The following is a 20,356-nucleotide window of genomic DNA, read 5'->3' as shown; positions in this document are numbered from 1 at the left end:
GTTGTGAACTCCCCAACTCTGGACACTTTCAAGAGGAGATTGGACTGCCATTTGGCTGGGGTGCTTTAGGATTCCTGCTCAGGCAGGGGGTTGGACTTGATGACCTGCATGGTCCCTTTCAACTCTAACAATAAATAAAAAATAAATAAACTAAGATTAATATTTGCTTGCACACAGTCAATTTTCTATCACTGCAGCTGATCACTAACTGCTCTTTTGATTATTAATTCTAGCAAATTTAATAACGGGTTCTGCAGTCTGAGAAAGTTTGAAAACTTCTGCCCTAGAGTTCCCTACAAGCCAGTTGATATCTTTCTCTTGTGAAAAGGGATAATAATCTAGCAACAACATTCGCAGTCTAACCTTGGAAGTAAAAGGAATTATTCTGGCAAGGCTGCCTAATACAAAACACTGCAATAGTGCCAGAGAAGGATTTATTTTGACAAAATTGTGCAGAGCCTGGTTGCTACTTATATGTTAATGTTGCATTAAGCAATTTACTTACCTTTATTTTAAGCGGATGTGTCCAACTACTAATGTTATTGATTTTGAAGGGCATTTCAATAGACATCTCTAAGCTGAATTCTCTGTCATAAAATAAAGAGAATCCACATACAGTTTAGGATGAAGCTAAGACATAACCCAAACTTAGATAAGCAGGCAGATTTTTTATTAAAAACCTCACTTCTATAATATACCAAGTCAAGTTAATGGATGTTAAGGGATTTTAGGGAAGATACAGAACGTTAACAAATAGCTAAGAGATGCTCAGGTAAATAATAAAGCAGAAACCTTGTTACGACTTTTACTTCCTCTAGATAGTCAAGTTCGACCGTCTTCTCGGCGCTCCGCCAGGGCCGAGGCCGACCCCGGTGGGGCCGATCCGAGGACCTCACTAAACCATCCAATCGGTAGTAGCGACGGGCGGTGTGTACAAAGGGCAGGGACTTAATCAACGCGAGCTTATGACCCGCACTTACTGGGAATTCCTCGTTCATGGGGAATAATTGCAATCCCCGATCCCCATAACGAATGGGGTTCAACGGGTTACCCGCACCTGTCGGCGTAGGGTAGACACACGCAATTAAGCAGATATCCCATTCAAAGAAACAGGTTTTGGGTGGCAATGAAAGGCAGTTTTTTAATATTTATTGTTATATTTTCAAAAACAGGGTGTCATTTGGATTTTTTTCTCTTAGGAAAAAAAGCATTATTCAATCATTCAGTCAAGCAGTCTGTTTATCTACCCACCTAGTTACCCACTCTACCCATCTAGTTACCTACTCACCCAACCTTCAGAACAAGGGTATCAAACTCAATTTCATTGAGGGGCACATCGGGGTTGTGTTTGACCTTGGCGAGTCTGGAGGGAGGCATGGCCAGGGTAGGGGTGACCAGCTCAGCGTCACTTGTGTTGGGGGCACCTGTGATGGCCTGATCACTCTATCAATGAAAACGGGCTCCCGAGCTCCATTTTCTGCCTGCTTGAGCCTCCCGTTGCTCCACGCCGCTTCACCCTGCCTGTCATCCTGGATCTCCATTGTGTTTTCGGGGGGGAGCGGCAGGAAAGCCCTGTGCCAGCCAGGAAAGCCGGCTTTCCGGGAAAGCAGCGCACCTTTCAGACATGCTGCTTTCCTGCACCTCTTTCCTGGGGGGTGGGGGAGTGGCATCCTTCCCCCCGCCCAGGAAAGAGTTGCAGGAAAATAGCGCATTTGAAAAGTGGAGTGGAAGGAAGGAAGAGAGAGAGAGAGAAATGATAGAATAAAGGGGAGAAAAAAAGAGAAATAAGAAAATGATTGAGGCAGAGAATGACAGGAAAGAGAGAGAAACAGAGAGAGAAGTGACTCTTGATTTAAAGCATATGGTAAAAGCACTTAAATAATAACAGAGAAAAAAACCCCCAGCCCTCACCTGTTTTTATTAATAGTTATGTTTTTGGATTTGCTGGTTGTTTTAGTTTTAATAGTAACAGAGTTTTGTTTTGTTTTATTATTAATTTCTTTTAATAAAAAAGAAGGGATTATTTATTTATTTGTTTGTTTGTTTGTTTGTTTATACTTCTATGCCACCCAGTCCCAAGGGGACTGCCGCTCAGACACTATACTTTTCCGCCTACCCCGAAAAAAATTTAGAGGGAACATTGCCTGCAATTCTCTGCCATTTTTGCTAGCAGAGGCACTACGGGTTCGTCTTTCCCTGTTTCCACGGTGATCGCACAGACCAGATCTAAGCACCTTGCAGGCTAAATCCAGCATATGGGGCATTGAGTTTGACAGCCCTGCTTCAGAACAATCATAAGATGGGTGCCACTTCTCTGAATGGTAGAAAGGCTGGAAATAAGCTCAAATCTTTGGGATGTGAGCTTCTTTTCTTCAGCTCACTGCCAGAATTCTCTTCTGTGCAGGGTGTGGCAGGAAACTCCAACATTGGTCTGGAGAAAAGTCTGAAATTAATATATGTTTATGTTTTGTTTTTAATTTAATTTTGTTGTTTAATATTAGGATGTATTAATTTGTAAAATTGGATTAGAATTTTAGAACTACTGTATATAGAATTACATAGGTAAAATTAATAAGGGGTTTATGATTTGTACTGTATGGTTTTATGAGTTTGCATTATGCATTTAAAATATACTTGGAAATGTAGAGGATTGATGAAAGTTAATAATAGTAAATGCTAAGTGCCGGAAAAGTAATTGAGCTTGGAAATATTGAATGAAATTATAGAAAAGTAAATATGGAAATGTATTAATTGTTGCATTGGTGTTCAGATAGATTTTCATAGTATTACTAGATTACTATAATACTATGATAAATATTTAAGAAATGAAGATTTTAAAGCATGGATTTATTAATAGTTGTGTTTTTAGTTTTGCTGGGTTTTTTAGTTTTAATAGTAATAGATTTTGGTTTTGTTTTATTATTAATTTATTTTAATAAAAAAGAAGGGAATTATATATATATAATTTATTTATTTATTTATTTTGGACTGCCGCTCAGATACTATACTTTTCCGCCCACACCAAAAAAAAATTAGAGGGAACACTGGTCCCTAGTAACCATGAGGACTACCTCTATGTATGTTTTCATCTGCAAATAAGAAAACTGTGGCAGGTTCACCAACTTACCTTTTTGCTTCCTTATGTCTAATGCAAATTTTCTTTACTGAGTCCTGGTCAAAAGATAAAGATATGAAACATCATGCTCTGGAAGATAATATTTAGATTGGCAAGGGTATATTAGTAAAACTTATTCCTTCTTTTATTGATTATTTTGGATTTTCCAATACAAGAGAGAGTTAACAAAAAAGCTGATATTCAATACATGTGGCAACCCCGAAAGTTTACAATAAATAAATAAAATTAATTTAGGACTTCTTCAAAGTCACATTCCTCCTGTTTAGCATATTAAATGCATAACAAAGTGAACTACAGTATTATAAGGATAATTTGCTTGCGGTTATAAGTGCAAACCATTTCATTAAGCATAGTAGGGCTCTGGCCATGTAGTTCTATATTTTATAGCAGTCAACCATGTCTCCTTCAGCTGTCTTCAAAGAAGAATAAGTGAGTTCACATGGCATAACATTAAACCAGAAGCTCATTCGCACCATTAATTAGCAATATCTTAGTAAAAAGCATACTGACCTGTGTGTTTTCATTTAATGCTTTGTCTTGTTGCCAAGGAGCTACAGCAGCGGGCAAGTGAAAGCAAAGGTTCCCATTCTCATAACTGAGCTCCGTGATGTAGGTGATCTTGATAAGCACTTTTGTTAAAGGCGGCAAGTTTCCAACCGAAACAGTAAAAATGTCCTGTGAAATAATGTTTCAGCGGCTTACAAAAACACGATCTTACAAACAATAGAACAGTGGTACCTCTACTTAGGAACTTAATTCGCTCCGTGACCAGGCTCTTAAGTATTGAAATTGAAAACTCAATTTTCGCTGGCAGAGGCACCGTGGGCTGGTCCTTCACTATTCCCAGGGTGGCCCCATGGGCCAGATCTAAGCACCCCACAGGTCGTATCCAGCCCCTGGGCCTATATATCACCTACCGGTGCATCCTGATCCATCATATAAGCTCCATAGCCTCGACTGATGGCCTCTCTGTATTCCTGATGTGCCTTTTCCTTTTCTTTAACCTGTTAACAATAATATACAATAACACGTATCGCTATGTCACATTCTCTAATAAATCTCAGAAAGCAAGATATGGGGAAGTTGGTGGGCTAACATATTAAGTGGTTTTTTTCGCATCTCAAAATAAGTTGCTATTTAGAAAACGATTTCATTGGCAAAAAAGACTCTTTTGAATCTAACTTTGATGATTCTATCATAAATTATGTCCTACTCAAATCCTAAGCAGAAGGGGATAACCTCAGAATAGAGCCTCACAACTCAAAATAAAGTCAAGCCCCACATGTAGCAAATGAAGCTCAATGTTGTATCTTTCCTTGTTATTCTTTTATTTATTTTTTATATTTATTCATTTGTCCAATACACAAATACATAGGGGGAAAAATACACATGTAGTAATATATATAAGGGTAAAAGTGAACTTAGAGGAGAGGATATATGAAAGAAAGAGAATATATATGATAAGTGAGAGAAAGGAAACACAATTGGACAGGGGACGAAAGGCACACCAGTGCACTTATGTACGCCCTTTACTGGCCTCTTAGGAACCTGGAGAGGTCAATCGTGGAGAGTCTAAGGGAGAAATGTTGGGGGTTAGGGGTTGACACAATTGAGTCCGGTAATGAGTTCCATGCTTCGATAACTCGATTGTTGAAATCATATTTTTTACAGTCAAGTTTGGAGCGGTTCGTATTAAGTTTGAATCTGTTGCATGCTCTTGTGTTGTTGCAGTTGAAGCTGAAGTAGTCATTGACCGGTAGGACGTTGCAGCATATGATCTTGTGGGCAATACTCAAATCGTGTTTTAGGCGCCGTAGTTCAAGGCTTTCTAGGCCCAGGATTGTTAGTCTATTTTTGTAGGATATTCTGTTTCGAGTGGAGGAGTGAAGAGCTCTTCTGGTGAAATATCTTTGGACATTTCAAGGGTGTTGATGTCTGAGATGTGGTATGGGTTCCAGACAGATGAGCAGTAGTTTAGGATGGGTCTGGCAAAAGTTTTGTAGGCTCTTGTGAGTAGTGTGGGATTGCCTGAGCAGAAGCTGCATAGGATCAGGTTAACAACTCTAGAAGCTTTTTTGGTGATATTGTTGCAGTGGGCTTTAGCACTTAGGTCATTTGATATTAGTATTCCAAGGTCTTTTACTGAGTGTGGGTTGGCAATGAGAGATTATTTATTTGGTTCGTATGTGCGGTTTGGATTCTTTTTGCCGATGTGGAGGGTAGAGCATTTGTTGGTTGATATTTAAAGTTGCCAGGTGTTAGACCAGTCTGAGACAAAGTCCAGGTCTTTTTGGAGAGTGACTTTAAATTATTTTATAATCAAGAGGAAGCTAGCTGTTCATATACTTCCTTAGAGATACACACTTAACTATTTCTTCCTTTAAAATTGTTATTAAATTTTTCTAGAAGAAAACAATACTTATTCTCTTATAAAAATATAGCTCACTACAAAGCTAGAGACTAGTTATTATTTATTGATTTGATTTCTATGCCGCCCTTCTCCTGGGATCCAGGGCGGCTCACAACAAGTAGAAATCTAAATAACATTACATATTAAAATCCCCATAATTAAAAATGTAACAACATATTCATCCATCATCCATCACACATTCATTCATTGGGTGGGGCAAGATGTTAAAATTTCAATGGCCCCAGACCTGCCAGCAAGGGTGGGCCTTTAAAAGCTTACAGAAGGCGGGGAGAGTGGGGGCAGTACAGATCTCCCATGGGAGCTCATTCCATAGGGCCGGGGCCGCCACAGAGAAGGCTCCTCCCCTAGACCCAGCCAGACGACATTGTCTGGCTGACAGGATCTGGAGAAGGCCGACTCTTTGGAACCTAATTTTACTATCTATCTATCTATCTATCTATCTATCTATCTATCTATCTATCTATCTATTTTTTTTATTTATTGGATTTGTATGCCGCCCCTCTCCGTAGACTCGGGGCGGCTAACAACAATGATAAAAACAGCATGTAACAATCCAATCCAATACTAAAATAACTAAAAAAACCCTTATTATAAAACCCAAACATACATACAGACATACCATGCGTAAATTGTAAAGGCCTAGGGGGAAAGAATATCTCAGTTCCCCCATGCCTGACGGCAGAGGTTGGTTTTAAGATGTTTACAAAAGGCGAGGATGGTGGAGGCAATTCTAATCTCTGGGGGGAGTTGGTTCCAAAGGGCCGGGGCCGCCACAGAGAAGACTCTTCCCCTGGGTCCCGCCAAACGACATTGTTTAGTTGACGGGACCCGGAGAAGGCCAACTCTGTGGGACCTAACTGGTCGCTGGGATTTGTGCAGCAGAAGGCGGTCCCTGAGATAATCTGGTCCGGTGCCATGAAAGGCTTTATAGGTCATAACCAACACCTTGAATTGTGACCGGAAACTGATCAGCAACCAATGCAGACTGCGGAGTGTATTACTGTATCTAGGATCCAAAATTAAATAGCTCTACCACTGCTACATTTCCTTTTAAAATACTGTACTGTACTTCACAAGGATGCAGTTCAAGCTAGCAAAATCAATATATCCAAAGAGAATTTTTCCTTTCTTTGCTTTTTCAAGTAATATCAGAGCCAGGTACAGTTGGGCCACTATCTGGACCACTAGGATGGTCAAAGAATCCCCCAAGCCAATACTCTGTACAGTGTTTCCTCGATTTTCGCGGGTTCGAACTTCGCGAAAAGTCTATACCACGGTTTTTCAAAAATATTAATTAAAAAATACTTTGCGGTTTCCCCCCCATACCATGGTTTTTCCTGCCCGATGATGTCATATATCATCACCAAACTTTCGTCCACCTTTAATAAATATTTTTTTAAAATAAATTTTAATAAAGAAACATGGTAATAATCTAAATTGTTGTTAAGGGAATGGGAAATTGTAATTTAGGGGTTTAAAGTGTTAAGGGAAGGCTTGGGATACTGTTCATAGCCAAAAATAGTGTATTTACTTCCGCATCTCTACTTCGCGGAAATTCAACTTTCGCGGGCGGTCTCGGACAGCATCCCCCGCGAAAATCGAGGGAACACTGTATTGTGATTTATCCACCATAACCGTGGCAATAGGAAAAACTAAAGTCATCTGCCTTTTGGCAACGGCATCAACTTACCTCTCCTATTATATGCTTTCCTTTAATGAACGCTTCAAATCCACATACAGCAGCTGTATCGTCCAAAGGGAAGACATATTTTGCCTCAATGGGACTCTCTGATTCATTTTCATAGGTCTGAAATAACACAACCTGAAATATAATGCACTAAATGTTAGGCATTGGTTTGGACAACCCAGTGGCTTTCAATAAAAAAATTCTTATGGATGCGGCTCCCATACTGTTCTGCCTGACCGGCCTCAAGCAATGATTAACGGTCCAGGAAAGAAGGTCAGACATACACGTGCATAATTAGTCAGCAAACTTGTATTAAACAGAAAAGAAAAAGTCTAAAGAAAACGGTCCTTACTTTCAGGAGTAAAACACAGGTTGAGTTGAAAATTCAGCCAGCTACAAAGTTCATGAAAAAGCAAACAAATACAAAAGTCACGTAGCATAAATGTTCCAAGAGGTCTCTGAATTCTCACGGCACAAAAGCAGCAGCTTGTCCCAGAGTTTTCAACTCCCACAACGCTGAGTTGAAATCCAAGAGCAGAAACTTCAAAGCAGGAACAACGATGTCACACAAACCACCCAGATAAACAGCCACAGTTTGCCTTGGCCCCTGTTCCCTTTTTATGCCGTTAGCGCTCATTAAGGGAACCACACCCAGCCCAGGTGTGCTTATCATGCCTTATCATACTTCTTAAAACGATCCCTTCTTTGTAAGGCCCTTCGGTTGCGTAAATTAATGTATTGCCCTGCAGACGAACTGAGAGAGGACAAACTGTCCGAAGAACTGCCAGCCACCTCCCCTGAGCTGTCTGCTGAATCCTCCTGGCTCTCTGCCACATCTTCCTGACTGTCTGCTACATCTTCCTGGCTGTCAGCCAGGCTTTCACAGTCACTGTGTGCCGCGTCTCCCCCATCTGTGGGGGCAATGGCTGGCCCAGGCCCAAACACAACACATACCACGATTAACACGTTCAACATAACGAAACACAGTTCATAGAGAATACAGAAAAACAGTACAGAAATAAAGTTGTGGCAGAAAAGTATACTTCAGTTGGATATTACAGGATATTATTATTATATTATATGAAGGCTAACTCCCTGAATTCCCTTCCCCCCATTCCTGCACTTGGCCGGAAAAAAAATTGATTTCTGTTCTCATTTTACACTGAATTAAAAATGTGGTAGTAAAAGATGTTTGAAGAATTAAAAAATACAATTTAGCATAATTTTGAAGCACTTCTACAGAAAAACAAAAAGCATTTTACCTCCGCTACAAAGTCTATTATTCTTCCTTTGATTTCAATATCTTTAAGAGGGATTGGATTTCCACCTCTGTCCAGTAGGCCAGGAGAAATATCGTTCAACAGATTAGCGGTTGGTACTGTGTAATCTAAATGAGACAAGTCAAAAGTACACACATACTGTAATCAGTGTCTCAAACTAGTGGGCTGTTTAGAGAACATTCGCCCTGCTTTTCCTGGGCATTTAATTTTATTTTCCCTGAAAAGTTACCTCCTCCAACTCCTCCCCTAGTTCCTCACCTCCTAATTCCTTTTTGTATAGGAAAAAAATATATATTCAGAGAATACCTATACAATAATCCCTCGCTATTTCGCGGTTCATCTTTTGCGGATTCACTACTTCACGGGTTTTCTTTTTTCTTTTTTTTAAACTTTCTTGATTTTTTCATTAAAAAAAACACACAGACGTACAAACATTTAAACATGTCGTAGGGGTTACAATTACCCCTCTCTTCTTAGAAGTTAATTTTAAATATAGAAAAAGAATATATTCTTAGTTCATTAAATCAACATATTAATCTAGATGAAAAGAAGAATTTTGTTTATATATTCTAATAAACATAAAATTGAATTAATCAAAAGAAAAAAAATTCTAAAGTCGTTTCAATATATTCATACGTTTCTCATAACATTTAGTTTTTATTTTTATTTTTATCTATCCACTTATAAACTATATTCCAAATAATATAAAAGTCAGATTCTTCCTGGTCATTCAGCCTTCTTGTCATCATATCCATCTCTGCACAATCCAAGTTTTTTTTAACTACGTCTTCTTTTTTGTGTCTTTGTTCCCAATGAAATCATTCTCTAAATAGCAACTTATTTTGAGACATAAAAAAACCCATTTACAGGAATCCCTCCCTAATTCACGGTTCATCTTTCACGGATTCGCTACTTCCCGGGTTTTCAAAAGGGGCTTAAATCCATTAAATCCATTGAAAATTTTAAATCCATTAAAAATTCATAAAATTCTTCTACAGTACTACTGAACTCTATTAAAGAAACTGGTAGGATATCACATGTGGTTCCAGCTGAGAAACATTATAGAATGATAGTTTAATGCAAAGGGTGGGTTTTTAAAGTCCAAATACTCGTTAAATACATAAAAAATATCTTTCCTCTACTTCACGGAAATTCGTTTTTCACAGGTGGTCTTGGAATGCATCCCCTGCGAAAAAATGAGGGATCACTGTATACCATTTAGTTCCACATAGAGCCTCAATGGTGCAGTGGTTAGAGTTCAGTACTGCAAGCTACTTCTGCTGATCACCAGTTGCCAGTTCTTTGGCAGATCAAATCTCAGTAAGCTCAAGATTGACTCAGCCTTCCATCCTTCCACAGTCGGTAAAATGAGGACGCAGATTGTTGGGGGCAATATGCTTACTCTCCATAAACCGCTTAGACAGGGCTGTAAAGCATGTGAAGCGGTATATAAATCTAAATGCTATTGCTATAGCTGCTTTTCCTATTTTATAAATATAGAGGAAAATAAGAGGTTTTAGACATGGGCTCAGAACAGGGGGGTCAAACTCAAGGCCCGTGTGCCAGATTTGGCCCTTGGGGTGCTTGAGAGATCGGCTTGGAAATAGCAAAGGACCAGCCTGCAGTACCTCTGGCAGCCAAAACAAGGTACGGTGGCGGGGTTGGGGGCACACCCTGTTTTGGCTGGCAGGGCACTGTAGGAGACGTCCATCCCGTCTCTCCACACCCCCTGTCAGCCCTCGAAGAAATCCAGTTTAACACCCCTGGCTTAGAGAATGTACTTTATCTGTGAAGGGGAAAATAATTCCAAATTGGTACCAAGGAGACCAACAGCGTTTAAGGGGTGACTTGATCGAAGTGTATAAAATCATGCATGGGATAGAAAAGGTGAATAGAGAAAAAATATTTTCTCTATCACGCAATACTAGGACGAGGGGGCATCCCCTAAAGCTCATAGGTAAGAAAGCGAGGACAAATAAAGAGAAATATTTCATCACCCAGAGGGTTGTTGGTTTATGGAATTCACTTCCAGAAGAGCTGTCAGCCTTGATAGCTTCAAGACAGGATTAGACAGATTCATGGATGCCAAGTGTATCAGTGGTTATTGGAACGAATGTCCAAGTGCCGCCTCTATGTTGGTTGAGGCAGGCAGGATGCCCTTGTGTACCATTTGTTGGGGGTTAGGGGAAAGGGAGGGTTTTGCCTTCTCTTTCTGCTCAAGATCCCCATGGACAATTGGTGGGCCACTATGTGACACAGATGGGCTTTGGCCTGATTCAGCATGGCTCTTCTTATGTTCTTATGGTAGTTATCATTTACATTGTCATATTGTTATATTCTGCATATTTGTGCCAAGTTAGTGCAGATGTATTTTTATCAAAAGATTCAAAAATAAAAACCAGTTTCAGAAAATACCAAGAAAACAGACTTGACTGTTATTGTGGGCAATTTCAAAAAAATGATTTCTCACCCTTAAAAGGGTCATAATCCTCAAAAGAAAGCCACTGGTCTTCTAATTCATTCTGGATTATTGGCTGGAATTCTTTAAGACTGTCATTATTGCATGTATATTGAACCACATATTTGATCTTGACCTGACTGGTTCTGTACACCGCAAATTCATCGGCCTTATTGGAAGAAAACAAAATAAAACATATTATTATTATTATTATTATTATTATTATTATTATTATTATTATGTCAGTACAACACAGCAAACGAGATCACTATGCTGGATTTCGTATTTCATCATCAGTCGGGCGCTTCCCAAGCATCTAGGACTGCGTGATGTAGCGGCGAATTATGTTTGCCGATCCCAGTAAAGCGGCCTTTTGCAATTGACAGATGGAGATTTTGTCAATTCTGATGGTTTTCAAATGTCTGCTGAGATCCTTTGGTACTGCGCCCAGCGTGCCAAGTACCACTGGGACCACTTTCACGGGCTTATGCCAGAGTCGTTGCAGTTCGATTTTTAGATCTTTGTATTTCACTAATTTCTCTAGCTGCTTCTCCTCAATTCTGCTGTCGCCTGGGATGGATTTATTATTATTATTATTATTATTATTATTATTATTATTATTATTATTTATTAGACTTTTATGTCGCCCCTCTCCAAAGACCCGGTGCGGCTCACAAAATACAGTACAAAAACAATACGTATACAAATCTAATAGTTAAAACTATAATCTAAAATCCCATTACATTAAAAAGCAGTCAATTTACTCAATCACATCCACACATAACATTTAATGGTCAGAATAAAGGGGGCAAGATCTAGCTGCCCCATGTCTGGTGACATAGATGGGTCTTAAGGCTCTTGTGAAAAGCGAGGAGGGTGGGGGCAGTGCAAATCTCAGGGGAGGAGCTGATTTCAGAGGGTCGGGGCCACCACAGAGAAGGCTCTTCCCCTAGGCCCTGCCAGACGACATTGTCTGGTCGCTGGGACCTGGAGAAGGCCAACCCTGTGGGACCTAATCGGTTGCTGGGATTTGTGCGGCATTTTAGGAAACTTACCAGAGCACAAATATAGATACATAAGCTGATCCTGAAGTCCTGTTCACAGTTGCAGAAAGGCAAGTTAGCTAGAGAAAAGTTCAGAATACTGAAGCATTAAAGCAATTTAGCAAACTTTCTTATGAACTTTGGTGAACTGCTTCTGGATAAGGAATCACTTTTAAGGACTTTTGATGAGGATTCATGGCAAAGTTGATGGCTTGCTTTTACTTTTAGCTACTGGCTCTATAAAGTGTTCCCTCGATATTCGCGGGTTCGAACTTCGCGAAAAGTCTATACCGCGGGTTTTCAAAAATATTAATTAAAAAATATTTCGTAGTTTTCCCCCCTTTACCACGGTTTTTCCCACCCGATGACGTCATATGTCATCGCCAAACTTTCATCCGCCTTTAATAATTTTTTAAAAAATAAACTTTAATAAATAAACATGGTGAGTAATAATCTAAATGGTTGCTAAGGGAATGGGAAATTGCAATTTAGGGGTTTAAAGTGTTAAGGGAAGGCTTGTGATACTGTTCATAGCCAAAAATAGTGTATTTACTTCCGCATCTCTACTTCGCGGAAATTCGGCTTTCGCAGGTGGTCTTGGAACGCATCCCATTACATTTGACGGGACCCAGGGGAAGAGCCTTCTCTGTGGTGGCCCCAACCCTTTGGAACCAACTCCCCCCAAATATCAGAGCTGCCCCCATCCTCTTTGCCTTTCGTAAGCTCCTTAAAACCCACCTCTGTCATCAGGCATGGGGGAATTGAGACTTTCCCTCCCCCTAGGCTTATAAAATGTATGCATGGTATGTCAGTATGTATGATTGGTTTCTAAATTGGGGTTTTTAAATTAACTTAAATATTAGATTTGTTTACATGGTATTATTATTGCTGTTAGCCGCCCCGAGTCTGCGGAGAGGGGCGGCATACAAATCTGATAAATAAATAAATAAATAAATAAATAAATCCCCCGCGAAAATTGAGGGAACACTGTACTCATTTTTAACATTTTTACTATTAGCTGCAATTAGTTTGCCTTTTTTCCCTACTTCTATTCTAGATTATTTACAATTAGCCGGATAAAATACTGTACCTCAAAAATAGATTCTTTCTTTTCTGTTTTACGGACTCCGTGTACACTATCACAATTAAATGGTGCTCCTTCATTTGAGCAGTAGCAGTGGTCTCTAGTTTTCCAACATTTTCCAAGTGCAACTTCACAAATGAGCAACAGTCGAGTTCCATCTGTTTCACATGGTTGGGAATACTTCATGCTTGTTCTATTAAAAAGAGAGAAATGTCTGCTTACTCCAAATGCTTTTGTTCGTAGCCATCATTTAGATTAATTATTTTAGTTAAAGCAAAAAGCCAAATAGCTTTCCAATTGGCCTTGCTATCTTAACCACATCCATCTGAGCCTTACTGGTTGCGTTTGGACTGTCACGTCTTACGCAACAGTTTCAAAAGCAGGGATAGGCAACTTTGACCAATCCCAAGTACAGTGGTACCTCTGCCTACAAACGCCTCTACTTACGAACTTTTCTAGATAAGAACCGGGTGTTCAAGATTTTTTTGCCTCTTCTCAAGAACCATTTTCCACTTACAAAGCCGAGCCTCCGAAACTGTAAACGGAAAAGGCAGGGAGAAGCTTCTCTAGGAATCTCCTGGGAGGAAACAGGACTGGAAAAGGCGTGGAGAAGCCTCTGTGGGGCCTCTCTAGGAATCTCCTAGGAGGAAACAGGGTCGGACAAGGCGAGGAGAAGCCTCCGTGGGGCCTCTCTAGGAATCTCCTGGGAGGAAACAGGACCGGAAAAGGCGTGAAGAAGCCTCCATGGGGCCTCTCTAGGAATCTCCTGGGAGGAAACAGGGTCGGACAAGGTGAGAAGAAGCCTCCGTGGGGCCTCTCTAGGAATTTCTTGGGAGGAAACAGGGCCAGAAAAGGTGGGGAGAAGCCTCCGCGGGGCCTCTCTAGGAATCTCCTGGGAGGAAACAGGGCCAGAAAAGGTGGGGAGAAGCCTCCATGGGGCCTCTCTAGGAATTTCTTGGGAGGAAACAGGGCCAGAAAAGGTGGGGAGAAGCCTCCGCGGGGCCTCTCTAGGAATCCCCTGGGAGGAAACAGGGCCTCTACCCTCCCTGTGGTTTCCCCAATCACATGCATTATTTGCTTTTACATTGATTCCCATGGGAAAAATTGCCTCCGCGGGGCCTCTCTAGGAATCCCCTGGGAGGAAACAGGGCCTCTACCCTCCCTGTGGTTTCCCCAATCACATGCATTATTTGCTTTTACATTGATTCCCATGGGAAAAATTTCTACTTAAGTACCTGGTCACAGAATGAATTAAATTTGTAAGTAGAGGTACCCCTGTAGTTTGAGGTATGTGTCGGGGCTGGTAGAAAGGGAAAAGCTTATCTGGTCAATATTTATTGTCATTGTTTCTCTGTTGTGAGCGCTCCTTGTCCACCTCCGGTATTGTCAGATTCTGAGGAGGATGAGCCAGGCCCCTCTGGATACCTTGGGCCAGTGGGGTTCCCAGGTGATGCAGAGAGTGAGAGTGAGGGAGAAAGTGACCTGGATGAACCTGAGGAACCACCAGAGGGTGATGATATACAAATGGGGGAGTGGTCCCAATCGGTGGAGGAAGAAGACATTAGAGTGGATGGCCCACTCTTAGATGCTAGATACAGGAGACTACTGAGAAGACAACAGAACTTGTATGGTAAAAGGAATTAAGGTTGCAGCTTTATCTCTGGGGGTTTGATGCCACTGCCAGCAAGTATAAAAGCAGAGGATTTGGGGAAATTCAGGGTGGGATTTCAACATTGCTTCATGGACGCTGCGTTAGATTCAGGGTGCTTGAAAATGCCCCCCGAAAACCTGATTTCTGCCTTGCTAAAAACTCTTTGCCAGATGCTGCATGACTGTTATAAAATTGGTGAGCTGACTTTACTCTTCTTTGCTGCATTCCCTTTCTTATCTCGCTGTAATGCCATTAGGCCAAAGTTATCGCCTTTCCTGGAACCTAATCTGATCATTTCGCAACAGAGAAAAAATACTCCCTGAACATTTTAACAAACTGCTTTTTGCTTAATGCTGTGTTTCTAAATAAAGAGTGTGATTTAAAGCTGAAAATAGTGGGTTTTAGACGGTGGTTTCGCTTTGAAAACCTGGGGACAGAACACTCTCACACACATCTTAAATAATTTTTAAACTTAATTATTCTCTCCAATAGACAATGGCCCTCCAATAGACCTACTCCCCATTGGCCTTAAATGTGAAGCTGATGCAAAGTCAGGGTGATTCAGCAGAAGGAAACGGGCTTATCCTATTTGCTTTGAAAATAGATAATTGTTCAAAGTTCATTAAAATTTATCTAAATCGATTTTGTACTTTTAAATGCATTGGGGTTTAAAAGGCAGCAGATTGGCGAAACTAGGTATAGTCCAATGCCGATACTCTGTTTGTTACACCACCCTGTTCCCCCAAAGTATTTATGTAGAAAAATATACAAATTCATTGCAATATTTGAAAAAGAGCCACATACACACATAATACTGCGGTTATGGGGAAAAAAAAGACTTCAAATGTTACCTTACAGAGTTGCTGAAATAAATGCCATTGCCCAAGTACCCAGACTCATAGTCTTCAGCTACCCTTGGCAAAAGTAATCCTCTAAAAAATAAAATAAAATAATAGCATGTAATACATACCTAGATACAGAAGAAAATGTTTCTCTATTAGCAAATTCATTTTGAACAGATGTTCTTTTGGAATTGGGTAACTGTTGTGGTTAGCTCTGGCCCAGCTCCTGCCCCAAGGACTGTGGATGTGGGGGAGACATCCACATGCTGCAGGCCTGTTTTGCCCCCGGTGGAATCTGCTGATGAAGGTTCCTCTGACCAAGAAGACATGAGTGACAGGGAGGAGAGTGTGGCAGACAGCTCAGAAGGAGATCAATTATTTAGCTCCTCCTTGGATTCAGAACAAGAGTTAATGATACAGCCACGCATGCAGAGAGCGATGCATAGGCAACAACAACTGAGAGATTATTATAAAAAAAAATGAGGCCACCTGTGGTTGGGTGGGGCTGTGGTAATTAGTGAGGCTGCTATAAATAGCAGCCTGTGGGTTTGGCCATTGTGGAGGATTATCTGATCGTTGTGTTTTCTGACTGCTTTACTGACTTTGACCTTTTGTGTGCTGATTTCCCCCCGCTTTGAAACTAAACCAGGGAAAAGTGTGTTTCACTTTGTGAAAGAAGAAGGACTGTGAATTGCCTCACAGCTGCAAGCTAAGTATCACAGAACTGATAAGGGACTTGTACAAATTACCAGTTTGTTTGGAGACGAGTGCTCTTTGCTATACCAAAAGAGGGCTTAGATTAAGTGAATTTTCATTATAAAGAACATTGTTTTGAATTTGCAAACGTGTGTGTGTCTGAAATTGTATCTGTGCATTTTTGGGAGGATTCTACCAGAGAGCCCAACAGAACAGTAACTAAGGAAAAAGGAACAGCTGCTGCCTCCTCTTACCCCTTCCCTGCTTTGCCTGTTTTAGTCACTGGAGTTGTCTCCAAGGATCAGCTGTGCTTTTTGAAGCATAGCTCAAACACGAGCTAAGCGATCTTCTTGTTTTGTCTACTTTCTAATTGCTACTCTCTCCGATAATCAGCTGTGCTTTACAAGCATAGTCCCAACCATCCCCAACCTCAAGCTGGTTTTGAGGTTGCACTCAATTTGCTGAAGTTGACCAGGCTAAGGACTAGCCAGAGAGTAGGCAAAAATCCCCCACCTTATTTTCCTCCCCCAAAACTAAGGTGTGTCTTATACTCCAAAAACATGGTAATTCAAGCTATTACCTTGAGAGGATTCCCACAAAGTTGCAAACAGACGATCCATGGAATAAAGTTTGGACATTACCAAGTTTTCCTTCAAACACCAGATTTTCAGCTGCTCTGCTAACTTTATATATATTACAAACCTGTATTAGATTTTCACTGAAAAAAAAAATCAAAAAGGAAATAAATATTCAATACATTTTCATATTTAAAAATGTAGAGCCAGGCCACGTTAATTGCCATTGCAAAATCCCTAATGCCATAGAGGTTTTATCTCTTGTAGAACATGAAGATAAGAGAGATTTCCACAAATAAATAACCATGACAGGGGCATAATCTTTTCAAAAGCAAGGGGATGCACGTGGCTCTTGAGTGCCTGGTTAAGCGCCACATTCCAAAATACAGTGCTGAATCCAGAATAAAAAGTAAATGTAGAGGGTGGGGCCAGTTCTAATCTCAGGGGGGAGCTGATTCCAGAGGGTCGGGGCTACCACAGAGAAGGCTCTTCCCCTGGGCCCCGCCAAATGACATTGTTTAGTGGATGGGACCCAGAGAAGGCCAACTCTGTGGGACCTAATCGGTCGCTGGGATTCGTACGGCAGAAGGTGGTCCCAGAGATATTCTGGTCTGATGCCATGAAGGGCTTATAATATCCCAGTGGTCAGCAACCTTAAACACTCAAAGAGCCAAGATAGTATCTATTCAGAGGATTTCTAATTTTATCTATAAGCTCAAAGATGTTTTAGATATTACTTAATTAGAGCATCATAAAGTTAAAAAAAATGGAACCTACACAATACACATCCTAAACTCTCATACCAGAATGAAAAGTTACCTGGGATTTTGTTCCAGCAAGTGTTTGACATCCTTAAACTCTTTACTTTCCACATCGAGAGCATCCATCCTGCACTTCAAAGCCCGATACTTAGAAAGGGATGATGGGTTAAGAACTGACATGCTTATTTCACTAATATTCAGCATATCTCTAATCAGCTGTAAAAGCAAGATGGAATCCAGGGTTGTCACATTTCTTTGATGAAGAAAAGCATACTTAGCAATTCATTAAAATATTTATTCCACTCTTTAACCTTAGAAAACCAAAAGGTATGAAGTACGGCAGTGCAGCTGCTTGGAGTCTTAAGCACAAGATCAATAAAAGATCCTTACAATTATGATTTTATAGGTCTGTGATATAGACAGGGTTCATTTCAATAAATCAATGGACCAGAATCTTAAAGAATTCTAAATTAATTAAATTAAAACTTGCTACTTGTATCCTTAGGATTTATGTTAATATTGATTGTTTTCTGATTGCTTATTTGAATCCTACGACAATCATTAAGTGGTGTATCTCACGATTCTTGACAAATGTATATTTTCTTTTATGTACAATGACAGCATATGCACTGAAGACAAATTCCTTGTGTGTCCAATCACACTTGGCCAATAAATTATTCTATTCTATTCTATTCTATTCTAGTCTAGTCTAGTCTAGTCTACTTTTTAAAGGTATAATTCACCTAAAAAGTATTTTAATTTCTAGCTGATATCCCATGGAATATATAATAAGAGGTGGGTTTCAACTTGTTTATGTTGGAAGTCTATTACAGTGGAATATATGACTTACGTTTGGGGTACATTCCTGCAATGACATTATTTTAGGTTAATGTGAATAAGAATGCAAAGCACCCAGAATTAAGATGGCTAGCTCTATAAATCTTTTTTTTTAAATTAAGGTATTTGGAGAAATATGGGTTAGTGATGTGACTGTAATATTAAATTACATTTGCAAAATTTAGAAACAATCATAATATAAATATGAACCACCATGGAATAAAAGCTCACCCCTTTTTGAGTATTAAATATAAAGGAATGAGCTTCAATCACATTGTTGCAAGCTACCATCCTGAGATTTTTTTTAATCTCCTAGAACATCACTAATGTGTATAGCAGATTTGACTGTCTGATTCCAACTGAAAAAGTCCTATGGTACTTGATTGAAAATCCTATATTGCAGATATATTGTATTTGCTACATATAATTATTTTTTTTAAATCAATGTCTTGAAAAGTTTGAGTAATATGATTTCATGAAGTCAAATTTTAACTTGTTCTATTGAAGAGAGATATTTCTCTGTGTTTCTTGACAGTCCTGTTTTCGTATCCTGTGGTTTGTAATTATTTTGTTTTTATATCATTTTGTTTTGGGTGTTTACTTCTAAACTGTTCAATTACAGATTAAAATCAACTTTACAAAGCGTTCAGCAAATACTGGCACTTGGCTGATGTTCAATTCAAGCATCCTAATTTGAAAGCCGATAGTTACCAGTACTGCAATTTCAACAATATAAGTCATAAAGGAATGTCTCCTTAAGAGCCAAACTTCCCCAACCTGATATATATTCCAGATAAATATAACTGCAAGTCTTACAATTCCACAACCATTGGCCATGCCTCAGGTAAGGACCAATATAAAAATCAACCAATGACCTCAATATCTCAAGTGATTATTAAGAAATTTCTTTCTATGATTTTGACTAAGAGAGAGCTAATTTGGAGTATCCTTGAAGCATAAGGTCATAATTGCAATTTAACTGCTGTGGAATCTATTACATAAACAATTGTTTTCATATATAGGAAGCATAGAAAATACGATACCTGACACAGATCCCGTTTAGTATATATCAACTTTTTGCTAACATCCTTATCCAAAAAGGTTTCGTGAAGATCATTAGCCAAAACATTTTTGTGGGGAATGATTTTGTAGAATTCTGACATGATTGCAGGCAGCTCTGTTGGAGATCCTGTTTGTTCCAAAGATAGCTTTGCCTGAAGAAGAACGCCTTCAGCTCTGCTCACCTTGGAAAGACATAGAAACATAGAAACATAGAAGATTTGCCAATGACTCTAAAGTGTGCAATAGGGTTCATATTCCTGGAGGGGTCTGTAATATGGTAAATGATTTAGCTTTACTAGATAAATGGTCAAAGCAATGGAAACTGCAGTTTAATGTTTCCAAATGTAAAATAATGCACTTGGGGAAAAGGAATCCTCAATCTCAGTATTGCATTGGCAGTTCTGTTTTAGCAAAAACTTCAGAAGAGAAGGATTTAGGTGTAGTGATTTCTGACAGTCTCAAAATGGGTGAGCAGTGTGGTCGGGCAGTAGGAAAAGCAAGTAGGATGCTTGGCTGCATAGCTAGAGGTATAACAAGCAGGAAGAGGGAGAGTGTGATCCCCTTATATAGAGCGCTGGTGAGACCACATTTGGAATACTGTGTTCAGTTCTGGAGACCTCACCTACAAAAAGATATTGACAAAATTGAATGGGTCCAAAGACAGGCTACAAGAATGGTGGAAGGTCTTAAGCATAAAACGTATCAGGAAAGACTTAATGAACTCAATCTGTATAGTCTGGAGGACAGAAGGAAAAGGGGGGACATGATCGAAACATTTAAATATGTTTTTAATAGGAAAGTGAACACAAGAAC

At 39.8% G+C, this 20,356-nt stretch overlaps 1 protein-coding gene across 4 annotated transcripts in view; it reads right to left on the bottom strand.

The window, feature by feature from the left end:
• Positions 1-20,356, bottom strand: part of PARP4 (poly(ADP-ribose) polymerase family member 4) — a 95,810-nt gene that overhangs the window by 52,209 nt on the left and 23,245 nt on the right. For all 4 annotated transcript variants that reach the window (XM_070749764.1, XM_070749766.1, XM_070749767.1 and 1 more), the window contains exons 9-20: positions 19,525-19,725; positions 17,703-17,860; positions 16,889-17,026; positions 15,622-15,702; positions 13,126-13,312; positions 11,005-11,161; positions 8,517-8,641; positions 7,258-7,389; positions 4,054-4,140; positions 3,647-3,811; positions 3,128-3,171; positions 506-587 (exon numbers count right to left, since the gene is read on the bottom strand). In XM_070749764.1, the coding sequence (XP_070605865.1) occupies positions 506-587; positions 3,128-3,171; positions 3,647-3,811; positions 4,054-4,140; positions 7,258-7,389; positions 8,517-8,641; positions 11,005-11,161; positions 13,126-13,312; positions 15,622-15,702; positions 16,889-17,026; positions 17,703-17,860; positions 19,525-19,725 (1,557 nt within the window). The remainder of the gene's footprint in view (positions 1-505; positions 588-3,127; positions 3,172-3,646; positions 3,812-4,053; positions 4,141-7,257; positions 7,390-8,516; positions 8,642-11,004; positions 11,162-13,125; positions 13,313-15,621; positions 15,703-16,888; positions 17,027-17,702; positions 17,861-19,524; positions 19,726-20,356) is intronic.

This window comes from Erythrolamprus reginae, chromosome 4 (genome assembly GCF_031021105.1).
Source record: "Erythrolamprus reginae isolate rEryReg1 chromosome 4, rEryReg1.hap1, whole genome shotgun sequence".
NCBI lineage: Eukaryota > Metazoa > Chordata > Lepidosauria > Squamata > Dipsadidae > Erythrolamprus > Erythrolamprus reginae.
Note: the sequence above shows the minus strand (reverse complement) of the source record. Positions and strands in the feature narration are given on the sequence as shown.